This window comes from Montipora capricornis, chromosome 10 (genome assembly GCF_036669925.1).
Source record: "Montipora capricornis isolate CH-2021 chromosome 10, ASM3666992v2, whole genome shotgun sequence".
NCBI classification, from domain to species: Eukaryota; Metazoa; Cnidaria; class Anthozoa; order Scleractinia; family Acroporidae; genus Montipora; species Montipora capricornis.
The window spans coordinates 20,941,051-20,963,550 of record NC_090892.1 but is presented as its reverse complement, the minus strand read 5'-3'; the positions used below and the strand labels follow the sequence as shown (position 1 = coordinate 20,963,550).

The window sequence follows — 22,500 nt, the reverse complement described above, 5'->3', positions numbered from 1 at the left end:
ATTGCTTCCTCAAAATACATTTACAGATATACTACATGTTTCATTTAAGTATATATAAACACAGTGGTTATATTAAGTACATGTACGTGTAGGTGATTATAGAGATGAGTGCCATCTAATAATTGAGAATTAATTGATTACATAACATTTTGCTATACTCACCTTGTGAACTAGTTTCCTAGAATCCCACAAAAGTGTCCAGCCAGAGCAGTCAATTCCTATCTTGTATCACTTTTATGATAAATTTCATCAGAATCTAGAAAAGAACTGCCAATTTGAAGGTTTGAATGTAATGAAATGACCAGTCTCGCCCATCATCTCCTACTAATGGCAAGCACCAAGAAATTTAACCAAGAATTGTATATATCAAAGTACACATAAGAATGAACTTGGTTTCAATGTCCCTATCAAGAAACCTTAAGGTCATGTAATTGCATAGGATAGAACAAAAATAGCCTTGGATCCTGCAAAAATAAATAAAATTACCATAAACACTTGCAGATAAGACACACCTTTTCCCCAAAAATAGTTTTTAGAAATGGGTGCAGCTTATCAGGTTTGTACAAGATGACGACTTACCGAAAACTCCTCCGGCAGTCTTTTGCTTTTCGGATCTTTTGAATCTTCCCGCCCATTCGCTAAATGTAGCTGTTCGGCCAGGCCACCCATTGTTCCAAACGTTCGTAGAACTGTCTGAGGTTGAATCATGTCACTGGCGTGTATCTTTGTGGCGAATGCTGATTCCCGTGGACGACGTTCTGACCTGAATTGTCGTTGCCCTTTCTTCCGGATTCCGTCGATGTTTACTGGGTTTATTTGGTGGAATGCGTGCCATTTCACCCGCACAAAATGTTAAGGAATCGCAAAGATCCCATTTTGGTCGTCCAACAAGGAAAAAAGAGAGGAACAGCAAATGCATTGATCGCCCGCGCGAAAAACAAACCGATAATTCAAACCGCTCTCGTTCCCAGAGTCTTTGCGGCGGAGCAATTCATAATGGCGGACAAAGTTGTTGAATCATGTAATGTTAGTGTGAAATGTCCACAATCCTTCTCTTTGTGCCAACATCCAATCACAACCCGTTGCGAGCCCAGTGCGATTCCTGGGGCGCTTTCAATTTGGGTGGAAAAACCGGGGAGAATTTTCTGCTTTAAAGGTGCAGAGAAAATTTCCTCAATCAAAATATGGAACGGGGGCAAGTGTGTTCCTTTTGAGATTTCCTTTTCTGTTTTTCTCAAGAGACTGGATACTAATCATTTAGAATAACAAATATGGCTGCCGGATTTTCGATCATTACTTCATAAGAAGTAATTCTCACCTGCAGCTACGGGCTATGAAAGCATCCACGTTAATTGACTGAAACCCGCACGATTCATTTGGGCAGCTAAACACGAATGCTTTTGTTTTTCTTTTTTCAAGGAGCATGGTAAAGGTAAAGTCTGCTTACTAGCCTACATTACTTTCTCAATCTCCCTCTGTGCTGGGACTCCTATATCACAAAGGCCTTGATTTACATGTTATTTGCATGATTCATCCCAGCAATTTACATGAAATTTACACACAAAAACTCTTTTATGGCCGGGTTGTGTCAATTTACATAGATTTTATGGCCTTTGCAATTTTTGTAAACAATTAAAACGGTCTAATCTTGTGAGGCCCTAAGGACCCGTTTATATGGAGAAACATTGTCCCGGGTAGAAGGGTCACTCGCTTACCGGAGATACCTTGGACCAGCCAACTTTTCCTACATTTCCCTATAAAATGCGGTTTAACCGCGTAACACAGTAAACTGTTTACATGAGGAAAAAAAAATGGCTCGGCTAGAAGGGAGACCCACCTAGCCGGGTCACCCTTTGTCAACGGTAGGGTCGCCCTCCTGGCCAAGCCAACTTTATTGCATGTAAACACTTTGGCTCGCTCAGTGGAGTCAACTTGGTCGAGGCAAGATGATGAGAGAATGCACGAGTGCCATCTTCCCAGTCTCCTGATGATCGAAACTGAGCCGGGCAGCTCTTGACTCAGGGAAAAAAAGTCAGTTCTTTTCTCATATAAGCGCTAGCTAAAGACCCGGCTGGGAGGGTGACCATCTTCCGGGGACATCTTTTCTCCATATCAACAGGGCCTAAGACTTGATCCAAGTCGAACTATTAAAACACATACCGATAGGCATTTTATAGGTTGCAACCGGCGAACTTTTGATAAACCGAACTCAGTGCAACATGCAGGGCTAATTCAACAGTTTCCCACATAATTTAATTAGGTAATAAATATTCGACACTCAAAATCATCGTGAACAGGGCGTACAGATCCAAAAACATTTGGTAACTTAGACAGGACACGCATGATGATGATGAAGCGCAATTTACAGACATTTTATGAGACATGACCAAACGGCGTAAAATCTTTGTAAATTTTAGACATTTTTGCAAGATAAAATAAATTTCAAGTATTTCCTCTTGTTGTAGCTCCAATAATTTATAAACATTATACAGACATTTTATAGAGCTTTACTCAACAAAACTCTGTAAAATATCTGTAAATAAATTTACAGAGATTTTATATTTATGGGGTAAAGTATTAAAGTCTGTAAATTTATTATTTACAGACATTTTATGAAGTCTGTAAATGGTCCAAATTTTCCAGTGTAGGACGGTGCAGTAATTTAAAACTGAGTGTTATAGTATCTCTCACCACAGGAATATTGGAATGGGAACATCCACTTCAGCTGCCCGTGTTGGAGCCATCCTTTCATCATATATTGTGTACTCGGTAAGCTTCGCTCTTTTTTTGCAGGAAGAGTGTACCCGGATTTTCTTTTTCAAGTTTTACATCCAGGACTCGTCTATTTCTTTCTCCATCCACAGTAACGCCTTTCGAGCCAATGAAGGCGCATACTTCGTTCGAACAAAAAAACCCATAAATTTCCTCTGCAAAAACGATTACTTAAAAAAAAAAAAAAAGAAGGTATACAAAGTGGACATCTTCGCTTACTATAAGATTTTAAAGCCCTTTGTTCCTGGGGCAAAGACTTGTAAAATGCAAGAAAGCGTCACTACTGCACGCGTAATAAAGTGACAACCGTGCCACATCTGAGCACCACTCAACGCAGTCCCAGGCCCCAGTTGTTTTTATTGGCGTTTTCTCTTAGCTCCAATGTTGACAGGTGAGAACGATACGAAAACGGTTGTGTGGACCAGGAGCTTGTAACGTTGATATATTTGTGTCACGAGGTGTTTTCACTAGCCTCCCACGCAGTCGTTTTTAGGGGAGTCGGGGAGGAGGTGAAATACGACTAAAAACGACTGCACGGGGGAAGAAGAAACCCTGTAGCTTTCCAGGCGCGGTCTGTGATTGGAGAACGAAACAATAGATGATACACCCGAAACAATGCACCCACTGAAAAAAGAAGCAACAGGTCATAGGGACCAATGAAAGTAGCAGTCTGGAACAGATGAGGAATTACTCCGTGGGAGGTTATAGGTTTTCACAGACTAAGTTATTAATTCCTTTTACGGTAGCCTTTTCCTTGGAAACCAGGCCCTTCCAATCATGAGCCTTACCGTGCATACGGCGAGAGCTACTGAAATTTAAATTGACCAATCAGAATTCAGCGAGCGGGAAAAAACTGTTCTATCCGACGTCACGTCAATAGGTTCCCAGTTAAAGGGCCAGAAAACCATTTAAAAGATTTTGTGGCAGCTTTTTGTGAACAAACTTGACGCCAAAACTTGTCTGCCGGCAAACGGCGATTCGAACGTGAGCTGTTGTGCTTTGGCAGTTATTTGTGCTTTTTCTAACCATTTTAAGACGAATTCAGTCTGGTATTTTCGAAAACTTGAAAACTGTATTGATAATGTATTTATTTGTGCTAGCCGTGACTTTGCGAAAAAAGACTTTGGTTGCGTCCTTTCGACAGTGTACGACAACAGCGACATTTACGCACAGAAATGCACCGTTTCCAGTGAAAGGGCGAATGGTTGACAGGATAGCACAGTTTTGACTGCCGCGCGTAGTACGGGCGCGGGTTCCCTATGCAAGGCAAATCATTGATTAGACTTGGGACTGGGAATGGTCACATGTACGATTCGAAATTCATTTAAAAGCCTCGTCTTGAGATATCTTGGGTCTCTTAAATTGCGGTGACTTGGACCTAGTGTGAGAGTTGTACGTTCCAAGTAACGGGCTTGTACTGTGGATGAAAACATTGTAATCGCCTGCTTGCCGCGGAATTTAAAACGGAAACTTTTGAACTTCATTAGTTGTAATGGGGTATAGACTTTTTTCTTTTCTAAGTCACATTGAGTGGCTCGTGTCCAACATACTTGTGATTGAGGGTGTGTTTTTTTGGGAAAATCCGAAGACGAATTGTTGAATCCAAAAACGGATTTTGCGTTTTTTTTGGAGAAATCCAAAAACAGATCATGAATCCAAAGTACCCACACTCAAGGAGAATACTTCGGATCAAATCTAAATCCGGATTTTTGAGATTCACCACTTCAGCGTTTTTTGGGAAAGGACTTGAAAAACGTGTTTTTGACAAGTGGTTTTCCATGCAAAAATGATACAACAGCTACCACACATGACAGTTTAGCCCAAATATTTCTCTCACTTTTATTGCACAATCGAAGACACGAAAAGGTCGAAAATAGTTAGGTTTCCTGCAAATTCCACACCAGGAATTACACTAATTAACAAATCGAGAGTGGTTTTGACCACTGTGATGACGAATATCGTTGTCTGTAAGAGTTCAGACAACGCTGAACCACTTTCGATTTGTTTCTTACCACACTATTCATCAACGCCAAAGGGAGTGATTATTTCAGAGTTTGACCAAACTCGTGACACGACGAAAGAGCAATCGTTGTCTATAACTTTCTCGCAATATGATTGGTTCATGTTCCAAAATGAGCGTTCCTGATTGGCTATTGCATTGCGTGGCAAATTGACGCGAGCATGACGCGAGCAGCGTTGTCTATACTCTTATCGTCAACGGCCAATTAGCCAATTAGATTGCGAGATTACAAGCAATTGTGGCAAAAAAAAGTTTCTTGACAGCAATATCGTTATTCCCTTTCATATAGCTACAAAAGTAAACTGCAAAAATACCCTCTGTAATCGATTTGTACCGTTGAACGCATGTTTTTCGTCATTTCTTTTTATTGATCTCTAAGGTTCTTTTGTCTTTGAGTAATTTCTCCAAAACAAACCAGTTAACCGCTAATTTTTTTTTTTTAATTGTTTTTTGTTTTTTAAATTGCACAAAACTCGAGCTCTGGGTTTATTTGTTTGCGTTGTTATGGAAAATGAACCTTTTCCGAATTGTGCGGTTTTTTTTTACGTTGAAGAACCCATTGATCCGAGATCACAAATCCGCTTTAGGGTTTTCCCAAAAAAACGCACCCTGAGTTTTACTCTCCATTTGACTAAACCTGATTTAAATAAAGACACTTGCTTGTTATTTGCTCAAATAAGGGTTAGATGTGAACTCGGAAATGAAATGTTTTTATTAATGTTTTTTTCTATCAACAGAAACGTGTCCATCCTTTCCTCCCGTTTGGCATTATGGGAACAAACGCTCTAATTGCTGCACTGCTGTGTTTGACGTTACCGGAAACGCGTAATCAGCCCACTTTGGAGACTTTCGAAAGGGAAGACGCCAATAAAAAGACCAAAGAGATGCTGGTACGGGAGAGGATGGTGGAGGAAGACCACTTGTAAGACGAAAGACAACTCGTAAACATATCAAGGTCAATGGACATCATTGCCTATCTTCTTATCAGGAAAAACTTGAATCGCATTATATCCAAACTTGTTATCGTTTTAAGGTTTTTTTCGATCCCTGTAACTAGTAGACGCATAAGCAAAACAACTTCCAATCACAGCATACAATCTCAAATCTTTAAAATGCTAGTGTTCAATCTTGTGTTGATCGGTAAGGGACACTAGACGCTTTGGAAGCGTTAACTCGGCTTGGTGAGGGATTCGATATGGGACAAAGAGGCGATTTTTGACGCGACGTCGCAATGAGCTGTTTTCCACCTTTGCTGTGGTATGCATAAAATGGCCAAGGCACCGGGAGGGCGTGACTACGAGCGAACAATTGGTACCTCACTTTGAGTGATCATTTTTACAGCCTCATGTGTTCACTGTTGTATAGTTGACTGCAGGTCATCAGGGTTACTTATTTCTTTCATATTATGGTATACTAAAGCACAAACTTATTGCACCACATTGTTGTCTTGCATTTTGTGCAAATAGAACAACATGCCCTGACGATATGGTGCTTTTACTGTTTTAGTGAGATCAACATAGTGCATACCAGGACCAGGGTTTTTATCTATATCATTGTACAATTACTTTTATAAGCTAGATTCTTGTACTCACTTCATTGGAAACAACACGAAAGTATAACCTCGAGTATCTTAGATATTTATTTCGATGTTCATCTGTCCTTTGATTGTAAACACATCTCTGTAGAGACTTAACTTTTCTTGTTCTAAAGGTTTTCTTTTCATTTTTTTATACAAACCTGACATTTGTTTTGTATGTACTTAGCTTTGGTTTTGCAATATTTTTCATAAGAAGATGAACTTTCGATGACTTTAAACAAATTTCTAGTTTCTAAAGAAACTGTGGTACTGTGTCGGTGGGAGAGTCAAACATGAAAATTTGGTTTTATCAAACGTGTTGATAAAGGTCGAATTACCACCGTGAACGATTTCGAAAGCTGACGTTTCGAGCGTTAGCCCTTCGTCAGAGCGAATAGAGGAATTGTGGGTGTTGTTGGTTTTTATGAGGGTGTGGAGGAGCTGTGCCATTGGTGGAAATTTGGTAACATGAATTTGTGAATAAATCAATAGATGAGAGGCGTTCATTGATTCCGTGAGGATAGAGTGTACCTAGTTGAAAGATTAATTTTTGTTCCAGATTTTGCGGCTTTCTGTGTTCCCGTGGTGTAAGGATAGGCCGCAAATTGTCATGTTGTGGTGGGAGTGATTAGGAAGATGAAAATGACGCGCAACTTGTTTTGACGCATCTGGGTCGGTTTTTTTTTCCTGCATCTCGTAGATGTTTGCGAGAGCGGTCCGCCAATCTTCTCCCTGTTTCGCCTTTGTAGGTCTTCTTACATAGTGTGCAGGTTATGCAATAGATGACATTTGCCGAAATTCCCGACCTTGCCAAACATGTGTCGCCAGGAACGCCTGGAATAATGATACCCTTTTAGCGGCCATACGACGACGAAAACCGTTTGCATTTGTAGATTCTGGCTTCCTAAAGAAGCTGGGGTAATAAGTAAGACAAACTTTAATAAACAACACACCTAAGGGCTTCTCCGTGGGATGCACAAAAAGCCCGGCGTAATGCAAACTGTCCAGTTTTGTAAACTACCGCTGTTACTCAGTCCGACGGAGCGAAGAAATCACGGGTAAAATCTGGAAAGTGGCGGAAGTTTACCAGATAGATCAGCCTGTAATTTCAAGTAGCTGCTATGCGTTGTACAAAACAGAAATAAACGTTATCTATCAATAATATTTAAATGACTAAATTTGCCAATGGAAACACTCAGCACAGCTCTTCGAGGAACGTTAGGATACTATAGTGCGATTTCTTTGGAACACTGAACGTTCTTGAATGTCGTCCATTTGAGCTGCAGTTACCAAACTATTGTCTTAGGGAAAAGAAAATTTCAGTTCCCAATACGATCTTTTTTCCCTGAAATGAAAGAATATATTTTTCTCCTCAACATGGTGGCCGTTTCTCTGTTTTACTTGATATTTAAACGTGGACACCGTAATCACCATAAAACCGATGGGTCAATGAGCCAATACGTGCTGCATTTATATATGTGCTGAACATATGTTACATGTTACTTGAGATAATGCTTGTGAACGCTTTTCACCCACGTTGGGATATTTTATTAAAATAAGACATTGAATAATATTGAAGTTAACAAATTGAAGTTAGTTTCTCTTAGTTATTTCTGATCGGAGTTATATAAAACTCTAATGAATTTTGTCAGTACAAAAGCTGTAACGGGCCCAATTTATTAACAAGGGGAAATGTCACAGTTGTAAATTGCACAACCTAAGTTTCTGAATGGAAGGTTGAATAACCGATCCGCCGAGGACGTTTGCCAATATTCAAATACTCCGGTACGGGACAATGGCAATGGCAGTTCCTCGTTAAACAAGGGGCTATGATTAGCCTAAACTCGGGCGTGCAAAAATACTGTAACAGTGGTGTACGGTTAATTTAGCGCTAAAGAAAAGAAAGGAGATAAGTCTGTATTTCTTTCATCAGACTTACATTCCGCTTCTCATGATGTTTGCATGATGTCTATTCAGTGAATACCCGAACACGGGTTATAATAGGCCGGACGACAATGACCACTGCACCACGGAAACGAGGTGAAACTAGTGTATTTATTTCAAAACGGCCAAGCACATTGTTTATCGCTGATCGATGGGTATTTTTGCTCAGTGTTTGAGAAAGGAACGCTAATCGAACGGTTTAAGACCAAAAATTTCTGAAAATTAATGTTACTAAATTTGCAAATGCAAACAACGAAGCCCTATTAGGGGTTATCAGGATACGGGATTATTATTATTTTTTTTTTTGAAAGAGACTTTACTCAAATCGCACAATTTTACTTGCTTCCTTAATTCCGTTCATCCAAAAATTACGAGCTTATTTCTAAATCATCCAAAAACGTTTTACAAATCACAAGTCAACAACTTATCATCCTGTGTTCGAAGTCCGGTTCTGTAATCCTCATGAGAAGACACACGGAGCTTGCACTGTAAGTATCCAGGGGAGCTCCATACATTTTCTTATACTAAAAGTATAAGAATTTGTATGGAGCTTTTCGAGGAGGCTCACGGTACCCTGCTGTGCTTTCCGGTCGAGGTGTTTTAATCCGTTTTCACAGACAGGGCTTTGTCAGAAAAAATGTCATCGCCGACGAGGCAAACCAGCAATGATGGAGGCAAGGGTGGGTTTTTACTTTTCATTAAGTTTCATCAAACCGGCATTGAGTTTCCTAAAGAACAAAAGGTCTTTGTTTAATATTTGCGATAGCTGAGCGGACGTAATTTTCGGAGATCAACTAATTGCGGAATTTAAAAGTGATGCGATACCAGAAAAGACGAACAGACGGATCATTCGTTCTCGCAAAACACTCCAGAAGGAAGAGGGAAACAGAGGCAAGCACGGAGAATTCCTATCCCAGCGACGGCCGCCGAAGAGGATGATAATGATTTGGTTCTGGATATTCCAAAAACTGCGAGAAGCCATCCTTCGGAAATTCCAGTCGGTGCTGGAAGCTTTGTCATTGGGTGGTATGGTGGTATCGAAAAGAAACAACCTTGATGTACGACGCATTTTAAGCCAACAGAAAAAAAAATCAATATAGACATTTTGGCTCCTTCCACCCACCAGGAGTAGGGAAAGGCTTTGTAAAAAGATAAACCCAATAACTACTTAGAACACTGATCCTTTCTCGAAAGGCATTCGAAAAGAATATATGCAACTTCAAGTCCCGCCTATGCTAAAGGGGCTATCCGCATCTGTTCACAGAACAAATCCTCCCTGAAGTGAATTTCAGGGACAGAAAAAGAAGACGCACAAAAGAAATTACTGCCCTTTAACACGTAATACCATTTATCAGTGCCTAACTTAAAAATAATATTAATGGCCCACTGGCATTTGATAGAAAATCAATCACGACTTTGAGAAATAAACAGAAACCTCCCATTATCTCATATAGAGGAAAAAGAATCCCAAAAAAAAACATACTCGTACTCGGGTCACCTTTAAATGCCATGTAAACAGTGTAAAGACAATTACTTTGTGAGATTCACTACAGAATTGACATGATATTCAAACTGCGGGCAGATGTAGTGAGAACTATTACTTGTAATTAAACAAATGACTCACATCGAAACTTTAGAGGGCCAAGAAAAAGAGAAAAGGCAAGAAAAAATTTGTTCCATGAAGTAAAAGTAATTTCTGCTTCCGGTGACCACCAATGCATGTTTGGTGTGGTCACAAAAAGTCACGTACCACTTTGTCTTCTGACACAATTTCATTGGCTTTATGAAAAAAAGTACTTTTATAACGCTTCACCATGCAGCCGAGACGAATGTACTGACTCCAGCAGGCTGTATTTCCATATTTGAAAAGATCTGTTCTGCCTTAGTAGTATGGTGTGAGTCAGCTCGCGGGACACTTTTCTCTGAACCGCCATGCGAGTTGATAGATAGATAGATAGATAGTTAGATAGTTTATTAAAAACTGCATCGCAGCCAAAGGCTGAATCACGCAATTATTTACAAATGCTTTACAATACTTAAAAAATTACAAATGAATCCTAGATAATAAGTCAAAAACTGATTATTAAGACAATATTAAAAATTCCATATAAAGTATTTACGTTAAAATATCTTAACTTATAAAGTATGTATATATATGGGATAAAACAAGGCATACAGGCATACAAGCCGGAGGATGGCGGTTCAGAGAAAAGTGTTGGCGAGCTGACTTACACCATACTACTGCCTTATGCCACATGCATTTAAAAGGTTTCCTTCGCAATGATCTCAAGGCAAGCAACGTAGCCCGCAAAAAAGCTCCAACGCTGTTATGATTGATTTTGGGTAGAGCGTTAAGGTATAGTTGGTTTGGGCTCAAAAGGAAAGCCTGTGGTTAATACAGCACTAGACGCTATTTAGCCCCCGAAGTAAGAAGTGAATGCCGTTACAGCTTTGCCAATGACATTTTTTTTATTGGAACAAATGCTAAAGGCGGTATCATCCCGGTTATTCTGAACGATGGGATCTTATCGAAGAGTCCGAACACTGGTAAAAGATTCTACAACAGAAAGGCCTTGGGATAGACCTAGCCCAGAGATTTTTACGAATGCGATTACTGAAGTAAGATGTTAGGATCGGAAATCAAAGTACATAGTTCCGAGGTAAGCCGCGAAAGGAAGTGCGAATTGTCCTAAAATTCGGTGCACGTTTTATCTAGCATCGGTCTACTGTGTAGCAAATTGAATTGATACCCATGCACAATTTTAGAGATATCTTTGAGTGATTGATTAGTTAATAATCAATAAAAAGGGACAAATCCACGGAAAAGAAATCACCAAAAGAATTTCAGCGCTTCTTGGTTAATAATTTGAGGGGCTTTATTATAATGAAACAATTAACCATCAAGAACAATTTCACGCTTCAATAATCCGGCATGTGTGAAATAAGCGAGTTCAGAGTTTCAAAAAAACTGCGCGCGTCGGGATAAAAGCAAGCACATTAAAAAAAAAAAGAGAAAATATTTCTAATGCAAATTCTTGCAGCTATTTACGATAACAAAAATGACAATTATATACTTGTTTTTATCCTGAGGCACACATTCGTTTCTTGAAACTCCGATCTGGTTTTAGGACGAGCTCAGTGTTCTTCATTAAAAAGTTTTAGCTGTTTTGGTGGAAATTGCTTTTTTGGCAGTCGCAGGTGTATGTATGGGGCAACTGGGGTGAAATCCGAGAAACAGCAACGGAACGGGCCAAAAAAAGGTTGTTGCGGTTCCTTCGAATTTCCCCTGATATCGTCAACAGGAGCATTTCTAGCTTACTTCCACTTCAGTTCGAGTGAAAGAAATCCATGGCCTTCTATATGTTCTCGCCCTGGTTAGTTCCTGTTCCTTTACACTTTCACCACTTTAATATTTGATCAGTTAAATGTTAGCCTTTAAAAAAGACGTCTATTGAAGGCACTTTATTTTTAATGCTTTGTCTTGACTCCAGCAAAAGTAAAGGGGTGACCCTTTGGCATACTATTTATAATAATCTTGTTTTAACTGGTGGACTGAACAAGACATCAGCGATGCAAATCATGCATTTACAAACGTTTCTATTACTAGCCTTTAAAAAATAAACGATGAGAGCCCTGCGCCGGAATTAATTACTGACTTCTACTCAGGTACTTATTGCAGCTAGCACAACCCCACACAGATAGCTCAATTTGAAAAAAAAAAGGCAAAAACGATAAACGCCTTGAGAAAAATGATACATAGCTTCCAGAGAGTGGACAAACTTTCTACAGATGCGCAATATGTACATACATTTAGATAGTTTACCCAGAAAAATATCGCATTGTTAGCGGTGTAGTGGCATATTCCTACAAAAATACAGATAGACTTACTTAAGGTGATTCCCTGGTTTTGCATTGCGCATTCCTACTGCGCACGATTTTTGCGTCATCAGCACGCGCACATGAGCGCGCGCGCGTACAAAACATAAGGGATTTCCCTCAAACTAAGCTCGATAGCGAGATAAAAGCTCCTTTTCTCTTAAACGAGCACGGTGACCCCCACTTTTTATTTTATAAATTCAATGAGAACAATATCCGCAATAACTGAGAAAAAATTTGGCAGAAATCTATAGCTACTTTTTTGACAAATGAAATAAATGCTACAGATAGAGACGTAACGGGCCCAGCAGAGCAAGTCCAAATTATGTTTCCTTTAAAGGATAAAAATATCAATTAATAATGCAGGGTATTTGAAGCCATTTTTTCTGGGACGTAGATGAATAAGCAATTAAAGAAAGTCGAACTCTGTGTGATATACCACGCCGCATTGAAAAATAATCGATCTTGTTTGTTGTGCACTGAGATAACCAAAAGTCACCTAAATAACCATATTTGTCAGCATCGTGCCATGAAAACAAGCTCGGTGACCCCCTCTTTTTATTACCTTTTTAACATCTCCTTGTACTGTAATGTCATCATACCAAGTTTCATCGGAAATCTATGACGGGTTCTTTTAGCCGGGAATCACCTTAACAATATCGCAAATTCAGGCGGGTAATGGCATTCCAATTTTTCCAAGTACAACTAGTTCCTAATTCTTAGATGCCCAAATCATTACACATTTTGAACTTTTCTCAAGGAAACATCGTTGTTATTTCGGACCCATGTACTTTGAGTTAAGTCATCACCTAGTCATCGGATTAGTTGACTAAGGCAGATCTTCTATACCCAAAAACTTCAAAATAATTAAAGAGGCACTGTCATGCAAAATTTGCTGTTTTATGTTAAAAATGGGTACAAATCTCTCTTACTACTTTAGCTCACATCTACTGACAACCCACTGACAAGATATGAAATATATTTATGGCACAAAGAGCTATCTATTCATATTTAATTTTTGACCACTTCTGAAAATACGATCTCAAAACTTAAAAATAAAACTAGCCAGCTTTTTTCAAGTTTCAATCCATTTCCATCCTTCACTCCATCCTTGGCTGCAAACAACAAAGAATGGACTCAGTGCACTTCAATGGCTATTGGCAACAAAACTACAGCATTATTTTACGGTATTCATTATTGCAAAGACGTCCTTTAGTGTTTTGACGTTTCACTACAATAGCGTGACACAACCCCCTTTAAACTTCATAGAAAACAGTGCAGGAGTAATTATGATCTCTTCAGTGAAGCAAAGCCTAATAATATTGTCTTCGCTATAATGAAAGACTGCGTTATAGTGTACTCATGGGTGTGCCACCTAAAGTACAGCCTAATAATATTATCTTGACTCTAACAAAACACTGGGTTATACTGTACTCATGGGTGTGCCACCTAAAGTACAGCCTAATAATATTATCTTGACTCTAACAAAACACTGGGTTATACTGCACTCATGGGTGTGCCACCTAAAGTACAGCCTAGTAATATTATCTTGGCTCTTACTGAAGACTGGGTTATACTGTACTCATGGGTGAGCCACCTAAAGTACAGACTAATAATATTATCTTGACTCTAAAAAAAACACTGGGTTATACTGTACTCATGGGTGTGCCACCTAGAGTACAGCCTAATAATATTACCTTGACTCTAACAAAACACTAGGTTATACTGCACTCAAGGGTGTGCCACCTAGAGTACAGCCAAATAATATTATCTTGACTCCAACAAAACACTGGATTATACTGCACTCATGGGTGTGCCACCTAAAGTACAGCCTAATAATATTAACTTGACTCTTACTGAAGACTGGGTTATACTGTACTCATGGGTGAGCCACCTAAAGTACAGCCTAATAATATTAACTTGACTCTAACAAAACACTGGGTTATACTGCACTCATGGGTGAGCCACCTAAAGTACAGCCTAATAATATTATCTTGACTCTAACAAAACACTGGGTTATACTGTACTCATGGGTGTGCCACCTAAAGTACAGCCTAATAATATTAACTTGACTCTAACAAAACACTGGGTTATACTGTACTCATGGGTGAGCCACCTAAAGTACAGCCTAATAATATTAACTTGACTCTAACAAAACACTGGGTTATACTGTACTCATGGGTGAGCCACCTAAAGTACAGCCTAATAATATTAACTTGACTCTAACAAAACACTGGGTTATACTGTACTCATGGGTGTGCCACCTAAAGTACAGACTAATAATATTATCTTGACTCTAACAAAACACTGGGTTATACTGTACTCATGGGTGAGCCACCTAAAGTACAGCCTAATAATATTATCTTGACTCTAACAAAACACTGGGTTATACTGTACTCATGGGTGAGCCACCTAAAGTACAGCCTAATAATATTAACTTGACTCTAACAAAACACTGGGTTATACTGTACTCATGGGTGAGCCACCTAAAGTACAGCCTAATAATATTAACTTGACTCTAACAAAACACTGGGTTATACTGTAGACATGGGTGTGCCACCTAAAGTACAGCCTAGTAATATTATCTTGGCTCTTACTGAAGACTGGGTTATACTGCACTCATGGGTGAGCCACATAAAGTACAGCCTAATAATATTTTGTTGACTCTAACAAAACACTGGGTTATACTGTACTCATGGGTGTGCCACCTAAAGGACAGCCTAATAATATTAACTTGACTCTAACAAAACACTGGGTTATACTGTACTCATGGGTGAGCCACCTAAAGTACAGCCTAATAATATTAACTTGACTCTAACAAAACACTGGGTTATACTGTAGTCATGGGTGTGCCACCTAAAGTACAGCCTAATAATATTAACTTGACTCTAACAAAACACTGGGTTATACTGTACTCATGGGTGTGCCACCTAAAGTACAGACTAATAATATTATCTTGACTCTAACAAAACACTGGGTTATACTGTACTCATGGGTGAGCCACCTAAAGTACAGCCTAATAATATTATCTTGACTCTAACAAAACACTGGGTTATACTGTACTCATGGGTGAGCCACCTAAAGTACAGCCTAATAATATTAACTTGACTCTAACAAAACACTGGGTTATACTGTACTCATGGGTGAGCCACCTAAAGTACAGCCTAATAATATTAACTTGACTCTAACAAAACACTGGGTTATACTGTACACATGGGTGTGCCACCTAAAGTACAGCCTAGTAATATTATCTTGGCTCTTACTGAAGACTGGGTTATACTGCACTCATGGGTGAGCCACCTAAAGTACAGCCTAATAATATTAACTTGACTCTAACAAAACACTGGGATATACTGTACTCATGGGTGAGCCACCTAAAGTACAGCCTAATAATATTAACTTGACTCTAACAAAACACTGGGTTATACTGTAGACATGAATGTGCCACCTAAAGTACAGCCTAGTAATATTATCTTGGCTCTTACTGAAGACTGGGTTATACTGCACTCATGGGTGAGCCACCTAAAGTACAGCCTAATAATATTTTGTTGACTCTAACAAAACACTGGGTTATACTGTACTCATGGGTGTGCCACCTAAAGGACAGCCTAATAATATTAACTTGACTCTAACAAAACACTGGGTTATACTGTACTCATGGGTGAGCCACCTAAAGTACAGCCTAATAATATTAACTTGACTCTAACAAAACACTGGGTTATACTGTACTCATGGGTGTGCCACCTAAAGTACAGCCTAATAATATTAACTTGACTCTAACAAAACACTGGGTTATACTGTACTCATGGGTGTGCCACCTAAAGTACAGACTAATAATATTATCTTGACTCTAACAAAACACTGGGTTATACTGTACTCATGGGTGAGCCACCTAAAGTACAGCCTAATAATATTATCTTGACTCTAACAAAACACTGGGTTATACTGTACTCATGGGTGAGCCACCTAAAGTACAGCCTAATAATATTAACTTGACTCTAACAAAACACTGGGTTATACTGTACTCATGGGTGAGCCACCTAAAGTACAGCCTAATAATATTAACTTGACTCTAACAAAACACTGGGTTATACTGTAGACATGGGTGTGCCACCTAAAGTACAGCCTAGTAATATTATCTTGGCTCTTACTGAAGACTGGGTTATACTGCACTCATGGGTGAGCCACATAAAGTACAGCCTAATAATATTTTGTTGACTCTAACAAAACACTGGGTTATACTGTACTCATGGGTGTGCCACCTAAAGGACAGCCTAATAATATTAACTTGACTCTAACAAAACACTGGGTTATACTGTACTCATGGGTGAGCCACCTAAAGTACAGCCTAATAATATTAACTTGACTCTAACAAAACACTGGGTTATACTGTAGTCATGGGTGTGCCACCTAAAGTACAGCCTAATAATATTAACTTGACTCTAACAAAACACTGGGTTATACTGTACTCATGGGTGTGCCACCTAAAGTACAGACTAATAATATTATCTTGACTCTAACAAAACACTGGGTTATACTGTACTCATGGGTGAGCCACCTAAAGTACAGCCTAATAATATTATCTTGACTCTAACAAAACACTGGGTTATACTGTACTCATGGGTGAGCCACCTAAAGTACAGCCTAATAATATTAACTTGACTCTAACAAAACACTGGGTTATACTGTACTCATGGGTGAGCCACCTAAAGTACAGCCTAATAATATTAACTTGACTCTAACAAAACACTGGGTTATACTGTACACATGGGTGTGCCACCTAAAGTACAGCCTAGTAATATTATCTTGGCTCTTACTGAAGACTGGGTTATACTGCACTCATGGGTGAGCCACCTAAAGTACAGCCTAATAATATTAACTTGACTCTAACAAAACACTGGGATATACTGTACTCATGGGTGAGCCACCTAAAGTACAGCCTAATAATATTAACTTGACTCTAACAAAACACTGGGTTATACTGTAGACATGAATGTGCCACCTAAAGTACAGCCTAGTAATATTATCTTGGCTCTTACTGAAGACTGGGTTATACTGCACTCATGGGTGAGCCACCTAAAGTACAGCCTAATAATATTTTGTTGACTCTAACAAAACACTGGGTTATACTGTACTCATGGGTGTGCCACCTAAAGGACAGCCTAATAATATTAACTTGACTCTAACAAAACACTGGGTTATACTGTACTCATGGGTGAGCCACCTAAAGTACAGCCTAATAATATTAACTTGACTCTAACAAAACACTGGGTTATACTGTACTCATGGGTGTGCCACCTAAAGTACAGCCTAATAATATTAACTTGACTCTAACAAAACACTGGGTTATACTGTACTCATGGGTGTGCCACCTAAAGTACAGACTAATAATATTATCTTGACTCTAACAAAACACTGGGTTATACTGTACTCATGGGTGAGCCACCTAAAGTACAGCCTAATAATATTATCTTGACTCTAACAAAACACTGGGTTATACTGTACTCATGGGTGAGCCACCTAAAGTACAGCCTAATAATATTAACTTGACTCTAACAAAACACTGGGTTATACTGTACTCATGGGTGAGCCACCTAAAGTACAGCCTAATAATATTAACTTGACTCTAACAAAACACTGGGTTATACTGTACACATGGGTGTGCCACCTAAAGTACAGCCTAGTAATATTATCTTGGCTCTTACTGAAGACTGGGTTATACTGCACTCATGGGTGAGCCACCTAAAGTACAGCCTAATAATATTTTCTTGACTCTAACAAAACACTGGGTTATACTGTACTCATGGGTGTGCCACCTAAAGGACATCCTAATAATATTAACTTGACTCTAACAAAACACTAGGTTATACTGCACTCAAGGGTGTGCCACCTAGAGTACAGCCAAATAATATTATCTTGACTCCAACAAAACACTGGATTATACTGCACTCATGGGTGTGCCACCTAAAGTACAGCCTAATAATATTAACTTGACTCTTACTGAAGACTGGGTTATACTGTACTCATGGGTGAGCCACCTAAAGTACAGCCTAATAATATTAACTTGACTCTAACAAAACACTGGGTTATACTGCACTCATGGGTGAGCCACCTAAAGTACAGCCTAATAATATTATCTTGACTCTAACAAAACACTGGGTTATACTGTACTCATGGGTGTGCCACCTAAAGTACAGCCTAATAATATTAACTTGACTCTAACAAAACACTGGGTTATACTGTACTCATGGGTGAGCCACCTAAAGTACAGCCTAATAATATTAACTTGACTCTAACAAAACACTGGGTTATACTGTACTCATGGGTGAGCCACCTAAAGTACAGCCTAATAATATTAACTTGACTCTAACAAAACACTGGGTTATACTGTACTCATGGGTGTGCCACCTAAAGTACAGACTAATAATATTATCTTGACTCTAACAAAACACTGGGTTATACTGTACTCATGGGTGAGCCACCTAAAGTACAGCCTAATAATATTATCTTGACTCTAACAAAACACTGGGTTATACTGTACTCATGGGTGAGCCACCTAAAGTACAGCCTAATAATATTAACTTGACTCTAACAAAACACTGGGTTATACTGTACTCATGGGTGAGCCACCTAAAGTACAGCCTAATAATATTAACTTGACTCTAACAAAACACTGGGTTATACTGTAGACATGGGTGTGCCACCTAAAGTACAGCCTAGTAATATTATCTTGGCTCTTACTGAAGACTGGGTTATACTGCACTCATGGGTGAGCCACCTAAAGTACAGCCTAATAATATTTTGTTGACTCTAACAAAACACTGGGTTATACTGTACTCATGGGTGTGCCACCTAAAGGACAGCCTAATAATATTAACTTGACTCTAACAAAACACTGGGTTATACTGTACTCATGGGTGAGCCACCTAAAGTACAGCCTAATAATATTAACTTGACTCTAACAAAACACTGGGTTATACTGTACTCATGGGTGTGCCACCTAAAGTACAGCCTAATAATATTATCTTGACTCTAACAAAACACTGGGTTATACTGTACTCATGGGTGAGCCACCTAAAGTACAGCCTAATAATATTATCTTGACTCTAACAAAACACTGGGTTATACTGTACACATGGGTGTGCCACCTAAAGTACAGCCTAGTAATATTATCTTGGCTCTTACTGAAGACTGGGTTATACTGCACTCATGGGTGAGCCACCTAAAGTACAGCCTAATAATATTTTCTTGACTCTAACAAAACACTGGGTTATACTGTACTCATGGGTGAGCCACCTAAAGTACAGCCTAATAATATTATCTTGACTCTAACAAAACACTGGGTTATACTGTACTCATGGGTGAGCCACCTAAAGTACAGCCTAATAATATTAACTTGACTCTAACAAAACACTGGGTTATACTGTACTCATGGGTGAGCCACCTAAAGTACAGCCTAATAATATTAACTTGACTCTAACAAAACACTGGGTTATACTGTAGACATGGGTGTGCCACCTAAAGTACAGCCTAGTAATATTATCTTGGCTCTTACTGAAGACTGGGTTATACTGCACTCATGGGTGAGCCACCTAAAGTACAGCCTAATAATATTTTGTTGACTCTAACAAAACACTGGGTTATACTGTACTCATGGGTGTGCCACCTAAAGGACAGCCTAATAATATTAACTTGACTCTAACAAAACACTGGGTTATACTGTACTCATGGGTGAGCCACCTAAAGTACAGCCTAATAATATTAACTTGACTCTAACAAAACACTGGGTTATACTGTACTCATGGGTGTGCCACCTAAAGTACAGCCTAATAATATTATCTTGACTCTAACAAAACACTGGGTTATACTGTACTCATGGGTGAGCCACCTAAAGTACAGCCTAATAATATTATCTTGACTCTAACAAAACACTGGGTTATACTGTACACATGGGTGTGCCACCTAAAGTACAGCCTAGTAATATTATCTTGGCTCTTACTGAAGACTGGGTTATACTGCACTCATGGGTGAGCCACCTAAAGTACAGCCTAATAATATTTTCTTGACTCTAACAAAACACTGGGTTATACTGTACTCATGGGTGTGCCACCTAAAGGACAGCCTAATAATATTAACTTGACTCTAACAAAACACTAGGTTATACTGCACTCAAGGGTGTGCCACCTAGAGTACAGCCAAATAATATTATCTTGACTCCAACAAAACACTGGATTATACTGCACTCATGGGTGTGCCACCTAAAGTACAGCCTAATAATATTAACTTGACTCTTACTGAAGACTGGGTTATACTGTACTCATGGGTGAGCCACCTAAAGTACAGCCTAATAATATTAACTTGACTCTAACAAAACACTGGGTTATACTGCACTCATGGGTGAGCCACCTAAAGTACAGCCTAATAATATTATCTTGACTCTAACAAAACACTGGGTTATACTGTACTCATGGGTGTGCCACCTAAAGTACAGCCTAATAATATTAACTTGATTCTAACAAAACACTGGGTTATACTGTACTCATGGGTGAGCCACCTAAAGTACAGCCTAATAATATTAACTTGACTCTAACAAAACACTGGGTTATACTGTACTCATGGGTGAGCCACCTAAAGTACAGCCTAATAATATTAACTTGACTCTAACAAAACACTGGGTTATACTGTACTCATGGGTGTGCCACCTAAAGTACAGACTAATAATATTATCTTGACTCTAACAAAACACTGGGTTATACTGTACTCATGGGTGAGCCACCTAAAGTACAGCCTAATAATATTATCTTGACTCTAACAAAACACTGGGTTATACTGTACTCATGGGTGAGCCACCTAAAGTACAGCCTAATAATATTAACTTGACTCTAACAAAACACTGGGTTATACTGTACTCATGGGTGAGCCACCTAAAGTACAGCCTAATAATATTAACTTGACTCTAACAAAACACTGGGTTATACTGTAGACATGGGTGTGCCACCTAAAGTACAGCCTAGTAATATTATCTTGGCTCTTACTGAAGACTGGGTTATACTGCACTCATGGGTGAGCCACCTAAAGTACAGCCTAATAATATTTTGTTGACTCTAACAAAACACTGTGTTATACTGTACTCATGGGTGTGCCACCTAAAGGACAGCCTAATAATATTAACTTGACTCTAACAAAACACTGGGTTATACTGTACTCATGGGTGAGCCACCTAAAGTACAGCCTAATAATATTAACTTGACTCTAACAAAACACTGGGTTATACTGTACTCATGGGTGTGCCACCTAAAGTACAGCCTAATAATATTAACTTGACTCTAACAAAACACTGGGTTATACTGTACTCATGGGTGAGCCACCTAAAGTACAGCCTAATAATATTAACTTGACTCTAACAAAACACTGGGTTATACTGTACTCATGGGTGTGCCACCTAAAGTACAGACTAATAATATTATCTTGACTCTAACAAAACACTGGGTTATACTGTACTCATGGGTGAGCCACCTAAAGTACAGCCTAATAATATTATCTTGACTCTAACAAAACACTGGGTTATACTGTACTCATGGGTGAGCCACCTAAAGTACAGCCTAATAATATTAACTTGACTCTAACAAAACACTGGGTTATACTGTACTCATGGGTGAGCCACCTAAAGTACAGCCTAATAATATTAACTTGACTCTAACAAAACACTGGGTTATACTGTACACATGGGTGTGCCACCTAAAGTACAGCCTAGTAATATTATCTTGGCTCTTACTGAAGACTGGGTTATACTGCACTCATGGGTGAGCCACCTAAAGTACAGCCTAATAATATTTTCTTGACTCTAACAAAACACTGGGTTATACTGTACTCATGGGTGTGCCACCTAAAGGACAGCCTAATAATATTAACTTGACTCTAACAAAACACTGGGTTATACTGTACTCATGGGTGAGCCACCTAAAGTACAGCCTAATAATATTAACTTGACTCTAACAAAACACTGGGTTATACTGTACTCATGGGTGTGCCACCTAAAGTACAGCCTAATAATATTATCTTGACTCTAACAAAACACTGGGTTATAATGTACTCATGGGTGTGCCACCTAAAGTACAGCCTAGTAATATTATCTTGGCTCTTACTGAAGACTGGGTTATACTGCACTCATGGGTGTGCCACCTAAAGTACAGCCTAATAATATTATCTTCACTCTAACAAAACACTGGGTTATACTGTACTCATGGGTGTTCCACCTAATTATTGCCTTGGTTCTAACAAAAGAACCGGTTATACCATACTTATGGGGGTG

The 22,500-nt window shown here is 39.0% G+C and overlaps 2 protein-coding genes and 1 long non-coding RNA gene across 8 annotated transcripts in view; 1 reads left to right on the top strand and 2 right to left on the bottom strand.

The window, feature by feature from the left end:
* The window catches only part of LOC138022202 (organic cation transporter protein-like), a 32,076-nt gene extending 24,544 nt beyond the window's left edge, over positions 1-7,532 (top strand). For all 6 annotated transcript variants that reach the window (XM_068869236.1, XM_068869239.1, XM_068869237.1 and 3 more), the window contains exons 9-10: positions 2,697-2,769; positions 5,530-7,532. In XM_068869236.1, the coding sequence (XP_068725337.1) occupies positions 2,697-2,769; positions 5,530-5,718 (262 nt within the window). In that variant the 3' untranslated portion in view covers positions 5,719-7,532. The remainder of the gene's footprint in view (positions 1-2,696; positions 2,770-5,529) is intronic.
* LOC138022204 (organic cation/carnitine transporter 2-like) overlaps positions 1-22,500 on the bottom strand; it is a 205,840-nt gene that overhangs the window by 52,543 nt on the left and 130,797 nt on the right. The window lies entirely within an intron of this gene.
* Positions 11,760-12,998, bottom strand: LOC138021420 (uncharacterized). The gene is made up of 2 exons (XR_011126370.1): positions 12,838-12,998; positions 11,760-12,199 (listed from the first exon to the last, which is right to left on the bottom strand). It is a non-coding gene; the product is annotated as an uncharacterized lncRNA (long non-coding RNA).